This window comes from Macrosteles quadrilineatus, unplaced genomic scaffold (assembly GCF_028750875.1).
Source record: "Macrosteles quadrilineatus isolate MER2022 unplaced genomic scaffold, UCM_ALF_1.0 Scaffold_2__2_contigs__length_208266976, whole genome shotgun sequence".
In the NCBI taxonomy this organism is placed as follows: Eukaryota; Metazoa; Arthropoda; class Insecta; order Hemiptera; family Cicadellidae; genus Macrosteles; species Macrosteles quadrilineatus.
This window is the reverse complement of record NW_026542595.1, coordinates 131,446,232-131,463,025: the sequence shown is the minus strand read 5'-3', so window position 1 is coordinate 131,463,025 and position 16,794 is coordinate 131,446,232. Positions and strand designations below refer to the sequence as shown.

The 16,794-nt window shown below is 36.0% G+C and overlaps 1 protein-coding gene across 14 annotated transcripts in view; it reads right to left on the bottom strand.

The window, feature by feature from the left end:
• Positions 1–16,794, bottom strand: part of LOC128987570 (PDZ and LIM domain protein 3) — an 80,351-nt gene that overhangs the window by 41,038 nt on the left and 22,519 nt on the right. For all 14 annotated transcript variants that reach the window (XM_054408480.1, XM_054408481.1, XM_054408482.1 and 11 more), the window contains 2 exons: positions 4,110–4,258; positions 1,780–1,993 (listed from right to left, as the gene is read on the bottom strand). In XM_054408480.1, coding sequence (XP_054264455.1) covers positions 1,780–1,993; positions 4,110–4,258 — 363 coding nt within the window. The remainder of the gene's footprint in view (positions 1–1,779; positions 1,994–4,109; positions 4,259–16,794) is intronic.

Below are 16,794 nucleotides of genomic sequence, written 5' to 3'. Positions count from 1 at the left end.
ATTAAATTAAATTATATTATATTAAATTAAACTAAATTATATTAAATTAAATTAAATTAAATTAAATTAAATTAAATTAAATTACATTAAATTAAATTAATTAAATTTTATAGCATTGATGTCATGGCGTTCAAGTGGGTGGTTTCCCCACTTGCTTTAGTACGTTTCCCCACATAGTTAGTAGGGAGTGTTTTAGTACTTAGTCCTTCTCAGTATTGAATAGGATACACACTTTGGCAGGTGCTTTGTTTATAACAAAGCAATAACTGGGTTGTGGGAGTGTGAGCCTACGTATATTCATTTTGAGGGGGGCAGTCGTAGGACCAAGCCGATGGAACCAGAGGGCAGTGGAATAGGGAAATGAAAAGATAGAGCGAGGGGGGACCTCTGTCTGTGCATCCACCTAGTTCACATTTTTAAATACTTTGGTTTATCAACAATATTATTGGTCCAAAGTGTCAGGGAACTAAGAGACCCATTACAGTCTTCCTCCGCTTCTGGCTCCATTGCTGCCCAAACACCTAACTGGCGTTAATGAGTCCTAACATGTTCGTAGCCCCAATCGATATCGATCAACGGGCACTCACAAAAACTGTTTATTACGAATAAGTTACCTTTCTCAGCTACATCTTATAGTCTTCATAGATTCCCATTCTGTACGTTCTTTGCAATGTTTCCACTCGGAGTCGTTCAGCTGCTAATCAAGATTGTCCGTGCAATACGTGACGATTTAATTCCCACCCTATTTCATTCCTTTTCATTTTGACTCCATCGCTTATGGGCTTTTGTAGACGGTCATATGTCAATGGACTTTCAGGGAGCATAGAACTCTTACGACACATCTCGTGAGAAGTTAATCATTCCGCCGGCAGGTGGTGACGGCGTCCTCCCTCGCTTAGTTAAGCGTTTGGTCAACAGGTGTCGTTGACGGAGCCCCGCCTTCCTTGGAGAGTAGCCAAAGTCTCTCCAGCCGCGCTATTTTCGCGTGTGTAAACCAGAAACTAGGTCTCGGCAATTGATATAAGGGAGTTCAGTTCGTTCCGCGTTGTTTAGAGACTGGCGGCACGAGCGGCAAGCTTACGTCTTAACGTGATGTGAATATATCAATCTTTTTAAAACCAAATGTCAATTTCATTACCAATAAATGATTGAGAAGTAGTAACGACTCTAAGAGGGCTAGTAATTTCAAATTTTGAAGATATTCACAGTGAAAGTTGTAGTATATTAAGGTTTTTAATGTATTTCGCAATCTCAACACCATTACATTTTTTTCCCATCTTAAAGGACTCAAACTTGTTGTTCAAGTATCGAGCAAACCAAGGAATATAGTAGGTTTCAAACCTTTATCGTAAAGTCTGTCTCAGCAACAACTATACGTACTCATTAGCTATCCTGTTCTTTACAGTTCCCAAATATATGACTGAATGGTGCTATGTAACCGTGACGGACCATGTCACGTTGCAAACTGCGCATCCAAGAAATTTTTACATCAGAATCAGTGTACTGTGTATCAGAGGTGCTGTGAAAGTCAGTCATTGGTAGAAGTTAGAAAAGTCAAACATCTTCACAGCACCTAATGGTTATTATGCTCGTCATCAATCTGAAGGTCACTGGTTCGATCGACTGAGGGCTCCGGCCATTTCCTTACAAAAACTACAAGAAATCCAAACCCCATAGAACACTGAACTCTAAGTGTCACGGATGTGCCACTTAACATGTTCGATGACAAGCTGTTTGAGCTAATAAGATGTTCAACCACAATGTGATTGTGCCACTAACCTGTTCAACGACAAGATGCATCTCGTCCTCGAGCTCCTGACGATGCGGGGAGGCGGCGAATGGACGAGGATGGTTGACCAGAGCGGGGTTCAGGCTGGCCATGATGTACGGAGACTCCCGGAGGGTGCTGGGAGGCTGAGGAAGAGCTCCCGTTGGAGGCACACTGCTGGCGCGAGACCCGGGCATACTCACGGGGGCACTACCCTTGTGTTCCCTGGACAAACACAGTGATTATGAACAAGTTTGAAGACGTTTTAGCGAATTTCCCATATAGGGAATAAGCTATTACCGTAGTACTCATGGTAAGACCTGGACGCGGGACAGATTTTTTTTTTTCGTTTTGAGGTCCCTAGAGTCCAAAAACACCATCCGTTCAAATTCATATATATATATATATATATTTATATATTTATATATATATATGTGTGTCCGTTAGCACGATAACTCGAGCAAAAATGATCCGATTTTGATGAAATTTGGTACAAACGTGTAAACCTACGTTTATTCGAACGAGTTCGCAATCCAGCATGATCGGACCATGGGAACGGGGGTTAACGGGGGGGTTTTATGGGGTAAAAATAGGTTTTTCCCATTTTTGACACAAAAAAACATAAAATTTAGCAATTTCTTTTGAAACCATTTTGTAGAGCTTAAAAAAACAAATAATTTAGTATATTGAAGCGTTATAATGCGCCTAATGGTTACGGAGAAAATTCCAAAAAATTGTAAATTTAAAATTCCCATGTTATTCTTATGGAGAATAAGTAAACTGTTGTAGTTTGCTTGTTTATGAACATATTTTGATCAAATTTGGAAAATGTTTTTATTTCTTACTAACTATTAACATTTGACAAAAAAACAGTTTCACCCTCCCTGATGCAGCAAACCTAAGTACTTTTTAAACTAATTCTATTTAAATCGGGAATAAATGTTATATTTTTAAGTAGACATTTCAGTGTAAATCCAATCAGTCAAATGGAAATTCGCTTAGTCTGCAGGTTTGCTGCGGCGGGGGTATTTAATATTGAAATTATTTATACTAGATGCGTTTTTCATGGCCATTCATCAAGGTAAATTATAACAGTACAAATTAAGGAGTACTTAGGGGATGGAGTCTCCATCCAAAAGGCAGTTATCTTCCCAAAGAGAGATGGTTCTCCTTCCTAAGAGAGGTGGTTCTCCTTCATAAGAGAGATATTTCTCCTTTTCAAGAGAGGAGGTTCCCCTTCCTAAGAGAGGTGGTTCTGCTTCCTAAGAGATATATTTCTCCTCTTTAAGAGATATTTCTCCTCTTAAAGAGGGATATTTTTCCTCTCTAAGAGATATAGTTGTCCTTTCCAAGGGAAATATTTCTCCTCCCTAATAGATACTGTTCTCATTTAAGAATTCTACTCCTCTAGAAAGATAGATTTCCTCCCAAAGAGAGGTTTTCTTTACTGACAGACGTGTAAAACTAATAAAATCCTTAAACATTGTTGAAACTACTACTATAATATGATTTATACCAGAATAGAACATTTGGCATTTACAAAAATAATACGATTTAGGTGAAGTTTATGTCTCCCCGAATATGTACCTTAGTATTTAATATTCACAAAGAACTACAGCATCAATATCTCTTAGACCGTAAATGGAAAATATAACATAAATGGAAGAAAAATTCCGTTTGTTTGGAAATGTTCATCAAATCGTCATAAAGTAAGACAAATATTTATATCCGTTCTAGACGTTTACACAATTTTGTTTTGGAGGTTTACGTTTGCTGCCCTGGTTTGGCAGCGTTACAAGGTCGATTGGCACCACTGAATCGCAAGTGCAACAACGGTGCATCTTGGCTCTCGGTTCACACTTTCACGTTGAATTGTCAGATATTTTCTCAATGCTACAAAAACTTACCAAATTGCTGTAATGTTTTCAAACTCCGTCCAGTTTGGCTTTGGTTTGAGCTTTCTAATTTAAATTAATATTGGCTATGACGATATGTGAACCTACGACTTTGCAAACATGTTTTCACTATCTGTCACATTAGTGACAAACTAATAGTCTCTAGGGGTTTCAGCGAAGAATCTCCACCCTCTATTAAACTTTTAAGACAATAAAAATCAGCTTCTGCCGTACTATATCGTTTACGGCTATCTGAGGCTAAGAATCATCAAATACAATTGACGATGGCATGAAATCTTCCACATGAAGGTTGATGGGACGGTGTGGACTCTTGCTTTCAGACTCATCAACAATAGCTCATTGTACAAAATACCAGAAGATTACATCACAGAGTAACGAAATTAACTCTGTTTCTCTATGCTCTCGTGATCACAACCCTTGCTCACCTGGAAATGACCAGTTTGATGGAAGGCCCCGCGTTCTTGAAGAGCGTCTGGACATCCTGATGACGGATGTCGCGGCTGTCGTAGTCGGAGATCTTGCGGACCAAGTCACCTCTTTGCACTACTCCATCACCAGCCGAGCCTGGCTGGACCTGCGACAGGACAGTAGGTTTTGGTAAGGTATACACAACGGACAACACAGAACATAAAATGTGCATACACCAGTTAAGATAAATTAAGGGAGCAAGATTCTTTTTGAAAAATTTAGCGACGAGTTTAGGTAGAAGCTAAGCTATGGATACCAGTAAAACTAATACTGTATGCTCATACATCACCATTTATTTCCGTTACAGCCTCTTTGAAAAATAACACTTGCTACAGTGGGTACAACCATCGTTAATAATATAACTACAAATATCGAATATGCTATGGGAAATTCTAAATTTTCCTTAAATTTACATCATGTAGTATTTACGTCATGGTATTTAGACCATTGGTTGATGAGAAATTTCCACCTATAAAATCTGAAAGTAGAACTAAATATTTCTCCACTTTACAAAGATACTTTTGATATACTCTATTCAAAGAGTCAAAATGGTCGAAGCAATTAGCTTCTTTTTCAACAAAATTAGAACAACCTGTATCATATTTTGCCGATGGCTTAAGATAATTGCTATATGCTTTACCTATTCTAGAATTAAAGGCAGTGGCTCATCGAATCCACCATCATATTGAATGTATAATTTGATCTTAATATTCGAGCTTCATTTTTACCATGGGAGATCATATTTCCTCAAACTCAAACGTTAGACAATGCAAAATTAGCTTAAAATAACCTTGGACTCCTAAAGTAATTCCACATAATTGATGACTTGCGTCGTCGTACAAAATTAAGTGACTACAGATATTTCGTTGGCAATACTTCAGAACCCAAGTATTTCGCAAGTTGGGGGATTGTAATTTAAATGGGCTCCGGATTAAGTTGTAAAAGACTCGTTCCCTGTTGGAGACTTGTTCTATGAGGTAAGTCTTTGTTTTGGCTAACTGTATTCTGTCAGATCGAGAATAGCCGTTGAGTCATTAAGTTGGGAAGAGAGTAGCGTTGAGTTACTCATTGTGTGAATCGTCTGGGTTTGGTGTCTGGCTATTTACATTGTAGAGTCACTGGGGTGATTCAATACGAATACAAAATGTGTGTAAACCTGTTTATATTTTAATTTTTTTAAGACAACGAGATTTTTCTGTTTGAAAGCTCAAACTAGTTATCAAAAAAGCTCAGTCGGTTTTCTCATGGGTTTATATACTAACAAGCTGTAGTAACAATAGTTGTAAGTTATAAAGTTTCACTACATACAATGTCGTCGGGAGAGCTTAAAATAAATATATCGTCGTACCGATGGCTTTGTGGCTGAACAAAAATAGCCTATATATGAAAATTTAAAATTACAAAGTGCATGAAATGAACTAAATATCAACGCATCCAATCAAACACAGAAAATGTTTCACCTTTTAAGTTTTCGATGATAATTTTGTATTTTGAGGTTAACAAACCCCTAAACTGACCTTATAATTAAAACAATAAATACGCATAAATTACTTTTACGATTTATACATAGTGCTAACGTAATAAAGAGGAATTTTCCATAGAACACTAATTATTGCAAAATAACATCCGGTCAGTAGCACATGGTCTTTCAAAGCGACGTCTAGAAATAATAAATCATATTTTGGGTCACAAAGCCATATTATTAATTGCGTTTTGATTACGATTCACTGGTGTGCTTGATCATAAGCTTTAAAAATTACACCTCAATCGTAAAAATTGGTTAATTACAACGGGTGGAAAAGGGGCGTTACTGTATCTAAATATATAAAAGGCAAAGCCCTCACTGACTTACTCACTCACTCACTCACTCACTCACTCACTCACTCACTCACTCACTCACTCACTCACTCATCACTAATTTACCACCATTTACCTAGGAGGCTGAAATTCGGTACACCGATTCTTTGGGCATTAAATAGAAAACTAAGTAGTTTTTATTCTGACCGGGCTGTCGGGCTCCGCCCTAGTGGCTCTGGAGTTTCCCATGTTAACCTTGTGATTTTTCATATTTAAAAGGAAATTCTTAACAGCTGTTTCTATTAAACAAGTTGGTTCTGTTCTATGATGTTCAATAGCATTAAAGTTACAAGGATTACCAACAGGGTGCAGCACTATTATTTTTTTTTAATTTATGACTACAGCCAATTTGCAACCAAAAGGTAAGTGAGCGTAGCGAACGAACTTCAACCTGGAAGCGAGTTAGCGTAGCGAACGAGCTAACCTGAAGGCAAGTGAGCGGAGCGAACGAGCTCCAACCTAAAGGTGAGTGAGCGTAGCGAACGAACTTCAACCAGGAAGTGATTGAGCCATGCGAACGAGCTCACTTGTGAAGTTAAACGGGGCAAAGCCCGCGGGTACAGCTAGTTAAGTACATACATTGATTGATTTTATATGACTTTTATCAAGTTCATACATTCATAGTCACATAATTTCGTAGCTATGCTTTTGCTGCCAGGTGTTACTTTTATTTTGGAGCAAATTTAGATAATTGCGAAAACAAAGAAATGTGGAAAAGACAATTGGCACCAACACAGAGCGTTTGTTGACAGTTTCGTCTGTGTCTAGTTAACCGTGTTATGTTGTAATGTGCTTTCATTTCTCAACCGTTATTTATAGAACTGCTTGTGAGTTAGATGACAACTAAAATTCAAACTTAACTGTAGTTGTGTTTCAAAATTCTAAAGGTTTTGGCGTTTCACAATATGAAGTATAAAGGTAATAAAACGTTGATAGAATATATGTTTTCCCTATTTCTTGTTCATCTGTTAACGGCAGGTGTTACAAGTATTGATACTATTGGTTGGCAATAATAAATAGTCTAAGATCATTATACACCTCCGTCTCACTCTTAATACGCCTTTTATTGAGTCGGTGACGTAAATAATCTAAGAAGTTTTTTTGGCTTAAAACTCTGTTTAAACGTGTTCATCACCTGATATAGTTAGCAGTGCAAGTTCTGTGTGTTATTCGAACAAGATGTCGTGCTTTCGCGTCGTTGTAAGCTATAACCACGGATATTAGAACAGGTACGATTATGGATCATAAACATGAACAAACGACGTCTCTGGCCCTGAACAAATACTTAAATAACACAAATAATACATTCTTATTAAATGGCGACCATACAAAGTAGGTATTTTAAGCCAAGAATGAATGGATATGAGTGTAGGATGAGTGGCGCGATCTTGTAGTCTTGTTAGTGACTAAGGCCGTTAGATACAGCTGTTAATTAATAGCCCATACAGCTAATGGCAACTAAGGGACCTACAGTTTATAGTGGATTTTGAACCACATTTTTGCCTTGGTATATACGAATTGGTTATCAGGATAGTACTGCAGATAGTCTTAGTACTCACTCGTGAAGACGTTAATCCACACCAGGAAGTATCGCATCCACAGTGCATGCCTATAAATATCCATAATTCGTAACCTCCTAGTAGCTGGATCATATTATTAATGTTATGGTTAGAACGTTATTTGACAGTTACATTTAAATAATAATGCATACATGTTTACTTTTGGACCTGTCGTTTCTGTTTTTATATTCGTGGTTTCTCTAAATTCATTGACGTAACAAAATGAAATTGTTAGGAGGATTTGTACTTTACTTGTACTTGTACGTTAGGTGGAATGCTGTACACACCCGATAATAGAATAATCCTAAAAACAGCCGTAGTTTTAACTTATTAACGATAACTATCAAATCAAAGTTGAGCATATATATTCAATGTTGTCAAATGAAACCAACACAATAATTAATTGTGACTTAAAAAATACTAGTCTAGTAATTACTAGTCTAGTAAATACTAGTTCCGTATTTACCTGTCCTACTAATTTCTGTTTCATAATAGCTATTTACATTACAAGTGTAGTAAGAGCGTTTTTACATCACGCAGGTGAATGTTGTGCAACGAGCGAAGGCGAGTTGCATAATTCACCGAAGTGATGTAAACACGCTCTTGCGTAACGTGTAACGTACAAGATTTTACCTGACCCGACAATATTCAGGAGGTCACGAGCAATATGCTTCATTATCAATTTCACTCATCTTCTAACAGTAACGTTCATTTACAAACAAAAGCTAGGTTAGGAAAATTCTTCAAAGCATGACAATAAAATTCAAACACAGCTGATTTCTAGCGTTGAACGTCGTTGGCTCCATAGAGGTATATTTTTTAAGTTATCCACTCAATGTTATTTAAATGGGTTTCATTACATCACCGAGTGAGTTTTTTTCAACTTTACATCACTCGAGAAGTAAGGAAGTTGTATACATCACGCTTGGGATAGGGAAGTTTAACATGGCGGGTTAGGTAATAGTATATTTCATTACTAGGACCGAAAGTGGCATTTTCCGGAGCGCGCTCAAGTTTTTGTGTGAGGCGAAGCCGAACACAGGAAAATCCAATTTCACATGCGAGGCGAAGCCGAGTATGTGAGAGCTATTTTCACGTACGAGGCGAAGCCGAGGACGGGAATAATGGAGCAAGAGCCGGAAAATAACTTTCGGTACGAGTTATGAACGATACTTTTCATCACGACGCAAAAATACACAAACACAGAATAACAGACCTCAGTAATATTACAACTAGTTTATTTCTAAATTATTTATTTTAAACATCAAAATAAAATCTTCTAAAAGGAAACCTTTGTATATTTCTCGATTAATCTTTTTTTAAACATAAAAAAATCTAAAGGGAACCTACTTAACAATCAAAAAATTAGAAGTTTATGGTTATGTTTATTGTACAGTTTTCATTGTTGGAGACATTCACTCCTTCGTTTAAAAGTTTTTTCTGAAGTTCTTGAATCGTTGAAACGTTTGTAGTGGTCGTGTTTGTTTCATCAACTTTCCTTACTTTTCTCTGAGGACATTCTTCATCTTCTGAGTTGTTAAACACATGATCAATGTCAAAAAAATCTATTTGGCTTCCTGAATGTGTTTTTTCTACAACATTTCTGTTTGTATTCTCAGCAGCTGTTGAACTCATTGCATGCGGATTTTTAAACAGTTTTCTTGACAGTTGTAATTTTCTTCCAATGGAATTTTCTATGTAACTCTCTGCGACATTAGAGGATTTCCAACCTCCGTGTGATTTAAGGGCAAGTAAATCCCCTCCTCCCTCAACTAGCATGGTGGCTGAGGTACGCCTGAGGGCGTGTCCAGTATAGCGCTCCGGTTCGTCTAATTTAAGGTATTCTGCTACCTTTTTTGGGATTGAACTGATTGTGTGGCCCCCTACATTTTGTCCCACGCATTTACCCTTCCTGTAACCAATTAAAAATCGGTTACTTTTCATTTGTCTGGGGCGCAATAACAAATATTTGCGAATCAAATCACATGGTCTATATGGACAGTTGTCATTGGTTATGGTAAAACTGCGTTTAATGTGTGTTTTGCCATCGTTGAGAAACACGACAAAAAAACTGCCATTGTCTGTAATATCTTCTACTTTTAAATTTATAAGATCGTGGTTTCGACAAGCTCCATAAATACCGAGCGTTAGGATGACTTTGCTCAATAGCCATTCATTGTCAGGAGCGTTAACCATGAATCTTTGAATTTCGTCTTCAGTAAAAACCTTAGCTTTTGTAGGTTGATAACCCACTGATTGACGTTTAAGAAATGCTAGAGATTTGTTAAATTTTGATACATCCACATTTTCTTTTAATTTCAAACCACTCTTTATCATAGAAAATTTACTCCACAACGTTGTTGGTTTCATGCTTTTAGATTTCTCAGATAAATATACTAATAAAACTTCGTCACTTACATTCTTTGGTAAAACATTGTGTCCTTGGCACCAGTCCATAAACTTCCTGAACTCCTCATTATACCTCTCTCTCGATTTCTCTGGAAGGAGATTTTTGGTTATCTCTAAAGCTTTCTTCGATAAATCGTCCGAAATAATAGACATATTTTGGCCGCTTTTAAATACGCACTAAGCTAAAAACACAGCAAAACAAGCTTATGCCTGTTTATGTTTACATTTAGATTGTCAAACAATAAAAACAGCTGATTCAAATCATTAAATTAAACTGTAACAAAACACTAGCGCGCGTAGTGAATAAATGGAGAACTAATTGAGAGCGACGAAAGTAAATTTAGAGCGAGGGAAAATCAGCTGATCGATTTTTCCTCGCCCTAAATTAGAGCTTGGGAAACGGCTACTTTCATTGATGTCAGCTGTTATCGAAAATAGTTACTTTCGTTACGGAGTGATGAAAACGTTTTTTCATCACTCCGTAACGAAAGTAACTATTTTCGATAACAGCTGACATCAATGAAAGTAGTCATTTCCCAAGCTCTAATTTAGGGCGAGGGAAAATGGATCAGCTGATTTTCCCTCGCTCTAAATTTACTTTCCCTCGCTCTCAATTAGTTCTCCATTTATTCTCTACGCGCGCTAGTGTTTTGTTACCGTTTAATTTTATCATTTGAATCAGCTGTATGTTTTGTTAAACGTTGTTTTATTCTTTTATTTTGTTTTAACCAATTTTTTTGCGAAATATACGTAGGTTTTCTTTTAGAAGATTTTATTTGATTTTGATGTTCAATAAAATTAATTTAGAAATAAAATAGTTGTAATATTACACAGTACTGAGGTCTGCTAATCTGTGTTTGTGTATTTTTGCGTCGTGATGAAAAGTATCGTTCATAACTCGTACCGAAAGTTATTATCCGGCACTTGCTCCATTATTCCCGTCCTCGGCTTCGCCTCGTACGTGAAAATAGCTCTCACGTACTCGGCTTCGCCTCGCACGTGAAATTGGGGTTCCCTGTGTTCGGCTTCGCCTCACACAAAAATTTAAGCGCGCGCCGGAAAATGCCACTTTCGGTCCTTGTAATGAAATATACTATTATACCGCTAGTAAATACTAGTGTATTTTACTAGTCACGTGACCAAAACTACTAGTCACGTGACCAACTTTACAAGGTAAACTTTCAAAACAAATTTCTAACCTCAATCACGGGTTTTCAAACCCTTTATAAAGGGTTTTAATTTTGTTTTCATTTGATACAAAAAGTAAATAGTTGTAGAAACGCAGTATTTTCTTTTAATTAATATTGATATAGACACATAAGTAAAACAATCACACATTATTTATCTAACCGTTATTATTTATGTTCATCAATGAGCCCGCCGGCGCGGCGCGGCGGCGTCGCGTCGCTGCAATCATCACGGTGATTGTAGTAGCCGGTTATAGGCCTAGTTGCGGCGCTCAACGGTTGGGTGGAAATTGATCTGTTGCTGAAGCATTCGTTGTGATTTGTATAGTTTTTGTTTTATTCTGACATATAAAATTAAGCTTGCTATGAGTAAAGAAAAGTAATCTCAAGTTTTGAATGTAATTAAATATTCTAATGACATTTTGTTTATTGGAACGGTTTCAAGTACCCTTACCTATGTTTTCAAATATTCGAATGCATAAGGATATTTGGGTTAAAAACCATTTGGTGATATTCTAATTTTTAGTCTACAAACCATGAATAATAAGCCTAAACGTGTATTGATGTAAAAAATAATTGCAACGCCGTTACAAGCGATGGAGAAGTAGGTTTTCAAGTATAGTAAAACATGGCGTAGCTCGGAGGTAGAGTTCTCGCTAGTCATGTGGCGGGTCCCTGGTTCAAATCCGTGCCACTCATTTTACTTTTTATTCCATTAATTAAACTTTTACATGTTTTTACATAAAAAAAAACATGATCAACATCTAATTTTTTTATTACTTTGAATAACAAATTCAGAATACCAAAATGGATTAAAAGTAATGTTTTTATGATAAGCAGTTCAGTTCAACGCCCAAAAATCAAATATAGGCCTACAAAATTGTTAGTCTATCTCAGGGTTTTAGCTATTTAGGGAAGCAAATAATAAGCACCTCAAAAAATACAATGCAACTCCTCTTTAAAAGTGTCTTACTATTCAATGTTTTTTTTTTTTTTTTTTAACCCAGTGACAAAACCTGTATTATACAGTAATTATTTACCTATTTTGCCTGAAGGTCTTGTAGTTAACACTCGATTAACACTCGATGCGCATTTCGCCGCTCAGTGCGGCATCTTCATAGAGTATCTTCTTAAACACTACTGTTACTATGTACATATTTACAATATATTTTCCAGTCACTAACCGGTCACATTCGCGGTCGCGGTTGCCCGGCGGCGACACGAGCGACGGGGTACATTTCGTTCCGCATCCGCACTGTTGACGTGATGGACTTGTACTGGATCTGAGTGGTTGACAGTGACAGTGTTACGATCAGGGGGTGTAGTCATTGTTTGTAAGGGATGGTCGCTTTCACTTTTGCGCTGTTGCCATTTTAGTGTGGTGTTGCCAGATCGTTGGGTTTCCTCTATGTTTTGAATGAGGTTAAACAAAATGGAATTATGGTAGTCCTCTTTCTTATTTAGGAGGGTGTCAGGGTTAGTGTTAATTTGCTTATAAATTTCGTAACTTTCTTTGACTATTGCAGTAGATTTGGAGTTGGTTTTGTGGAGGATCTGTAATGACTCAGGATAAATAATTTTGTGGCCATGATTTTCTTTCAGGTGTTTGGCTACTATTGAGCTAGGGTTGGTATGATGTTGAGTGTTGTGTTCTTTGAATCTTTTGCTGAAAGTTCTGTTTGTGTAGCCGATATATTGTTTATTGCAGGGGGGCGCACATGTAATTTTATAAACTCCTCTCTCATTATCTGGGTTATCTTTGTTGGCTTCCTGTTTGTAAATGGGCACCGGATTGGTTTTGACTTTGTATGCTGGTGTGTAGCCTACTTTATTAAAGATTTTTCCTATTTTTTCTGTTGTTTTATCAGTGTATTTGATAGCTACGTATTTCTGATTTTGGTTTTCCGGGTTTGACTGATTTGAAGGTTCATTTTGTGTATTGGATTTAATTTTCTTTCGGGTTTTGCAGATCATAGTTTCTACGATTGTTGGATTGTAACCGTTATTTGATGCTATTGTTTTTATAATTTCCTTTTCTTTTTCATACTCATTTTGGTCGAGATTGTAGTTGAGAAGTCTATATGTTAGTGATCTAAAAGCTGCCATTTTTTGGTTGTAAGGATGGTTGGATTCTGCTGGTATAACTAGATCTGTTTGTGTTGGTTTCCTGAAAATTCCAATTTTAACTGTTTGGTTTTGGGTTTTAGTGACTGTTATGTCAAGAAAGCTTATAGAATGGTTTAGTTCAGTTTCCATTTTAAATTTGATGGTATTGTGTGTTTTGTTGACGTGTGTTAAGAAATTATTTGCCTGTCTTTGGTTAGCATTTAGTACGATGAAGGCATCATCAACATATCGAGCATAAAATTTGATTTTGTTGAAATAGGGGTTGTTATCTGATAATATATGTTGCTCCTCGAAATTTTGCATAAATAGCTCCGCTAAGGTGGCTGATAGTGGACCTCCCATCGGAAGACCTTTGGGGTCATAGTATGTTTTACTATTGTAAGAGAAATAGTTTTGTTCCGTTATTGTTGTTGTAATTTTAATAATATCATTTATTTCTTCTTCATCGAAATTTTCACAGTTGGTAAGTCTTTTTTTGAGTATCTCGATGGCTTCTTTTCTTGGTATGTTTCGGTACATATTGTCTACATCTATTGTTGCAAGTGTGTATCTATCTTGTATTTTAATTTTAGATATTTTCTGGATGAAGTCCTTCGTGTTTTTACATGACACTGGAGATGTGTTTGTTATGCCATTTTTTATTAAGGTGTTAACATACTTGGCTATCTTATAGGATGGTGAGGGTATGGCATTTATAACTGGTCTTATTGGATTGTTGTCCTTATGTGTTTTGATGAGTGGCTTGAATACTGGGGGTGCTGGAGAGTTATTGTAGAGGTATTTTCTAGTATCTGGATGAATAATAGAGTTATTGTCTAGGAATAGTTTGATTTGTTTGTTGTATTCCTTTGTGGGGTCTTTGATGACTGTTATTTCATTAGTCTTAAGGAAATCTTCAACTTTAGAATCAAGATCGTTGTTGTAGATTATTACGGTGGAATTTGATTTGTCTGCCGGTATTATTAGTGCTTTGTTTTGAATGAGTTTTTCTTTGATTTCATTGGCCATTTTTTGTGGATTTGTGTTTTGATGGATTGACCGTGGAGTGTTGAGTTCTTTTTCAATTATGTTAGCAATCCCGTATCTGATTTTTTCCCTGTCTTCTATTTTTACATGTTGAAGTGCAATTTCTGCATTGATAAGATTGTTGATGATGTTCTGCTTGTTATGCTTATTAGATTCAAAATGGAGTTTTTGGTTCAGTTCTAGTATTTTGGTCTCGTTTTGTTCGAATGAAATGTTTGTTAGATTTATAATCTTTGGGTAAAATTCATGTGAGTTTTGTGTGATTGTTCGGTTTGGACTTGGGTGCAGCTGTGTTAGTTTTCTTTCCTGTGTAATTTCTTTTTGTTTCTTTTCCTTGTTAACTTTTTCTGAAATATTATTTATTATATGATAGTATTCCTGGGAGTTTAACGTGTGATGAAGTGATGATTTTAATTCATTGATGATTTTATGGAGTTTTGATTTCTTTTTATATAAAAATTTTAATTCATTGTTGAGCCAAAGTTTTTTTGCTTGTTGTAATGTTTTTTGGGCAGCCTCAGATTTATTTCTGATCGTTATTGATATGTATTTCGGTATGACTGATTGAATTTTACAATGTTTGTTGTATTCAATATTGAGCTGGGTTTTCATTAGTTGAATCTGTTTATTAGTCAATTTACTGACGATTTGGTTGACTGGGACGGCTTGGCTGGCCATAATTCAATGTTTTTTTTTTTTTTTAACCCAGTGACAAAACCTGTATTATACAGTAATTATTTACCTATTTTGCCTGAAGGTCTTGTAGTTAACACTCGATTAACACTCGATGCGCATTTCGCCGCTCAGTGCGGCATCTTCATAGAGTATCTTCTTAAACACTACTGTTACTATGTACATATTTACAATATGTTTTATTATATTTACAATATATTTACAATATTTACATATATACAAATATGTACATAGTAACAGTAGTGTTTAAGAAGATACTCTATGAAGATGCCGCACTGAGCGGCGAAATGCGCATCGAGTGTTAATCGAGTGTTAACTACAAGACCTTCAGGCAAAATAGGTAAATAATTACTGTATAATACAGGTTTTGTCACTGGGTTAAAAAAAAAAAAAAAAACATTGAATTATGGCCAGCCAAGCCGTCCCAGTCAACCAAATCGTCAGTAAATTGACTAATAAACAGATTCAACTAATGAAAACCCAGCTCAATATTGAATACAACAAACATTGTAAAATTCAATCAGTCATACCGAAATACATATCAATAACGATCAGAAATAAATCTGAGGCTGCCCAAAAAACATTACAACAAGCAAAAAAACTTTGGCTCAACAATGAATTAAAATTTTTATATAAAAAGAAATCAAAACTCCATAAAATCATCAATGAATTAAAATCATCACTTCATCACACGTTAAACTCCCAGGAATACTATCATATAATAAATAATATTTCAGAAAAAGTTAACAAGGAAAAGAAACAAAAAGAAATTACACAGGAAAGAAAACTAACACAGCTGCACCCAAGTCCAAACCGAACAATCACACAAAACTCACATGAATTTTACCCAAAGATTATAAATCTAACAAACATTTCATTCGAACAAAACGAGACCAAAATACTAGAACTGAACCAAAAACTCCATTTTGAATCTAATAAGCATAACAAGCAGAACATCATCAACAATCTTATCAATGCAGAAATTGCACTTCAACATGTAAAAATAGAAGACAGGGAAAAAATCAGATACGGGATTGCTAACATAATTGAAAAAGAACTCAACACTCCACGGTCAATCCATCAAAACACAAATCCACAAAAAATGGCCAATGAAATCAAAGAAAAACTCATTCAAAACAAAGCACTAATAATACCGGCAGACAAATCAAATTCCACCGTAATAATCTACAACAACGATCTTGATTCTAAAGTTGAAGATTTCCTTAAGACTAATGAAATAACAGTCATCAAAGACCCCACAAAGGAATACAACAAACAAATCAAACTATTCCTAGACAATAACTCTATTATTCATCCAGATACTAGAAAATACCTCTACAATAACTCTCCAGCACCCCCAGTATTCAAGCCACTCATCAAAACACATAAGGACAACAATCCAATAAGACCAGTTATAAATGCCATACCCTCACCATCCTATAAGATCGCCAAGTATGTTAACACCTTAATAAAAAATGGCATAACAAACACATCTCCAGTGTCATGTAAAAACACGAAGGACTTCATCCAGAAAATATCTAAAATTAAAATACAAGATAGATACACACTTGCAACAATAGATGTAGACAATATGTACCGAAACATACCAAGAAAAGAAGCCATCGAGATACTCAAAAAAAGACTTACCAACTGTGAAAATTTCGATGAAGAAGAAATAAATGATATTATTAAAATTACAACAACAATAACGGAACAAAACTATTTCTCTTACAATAGTAAAACATACTATGACCCCAAAGGTCTTCCGATGGGAGGTCCACTAT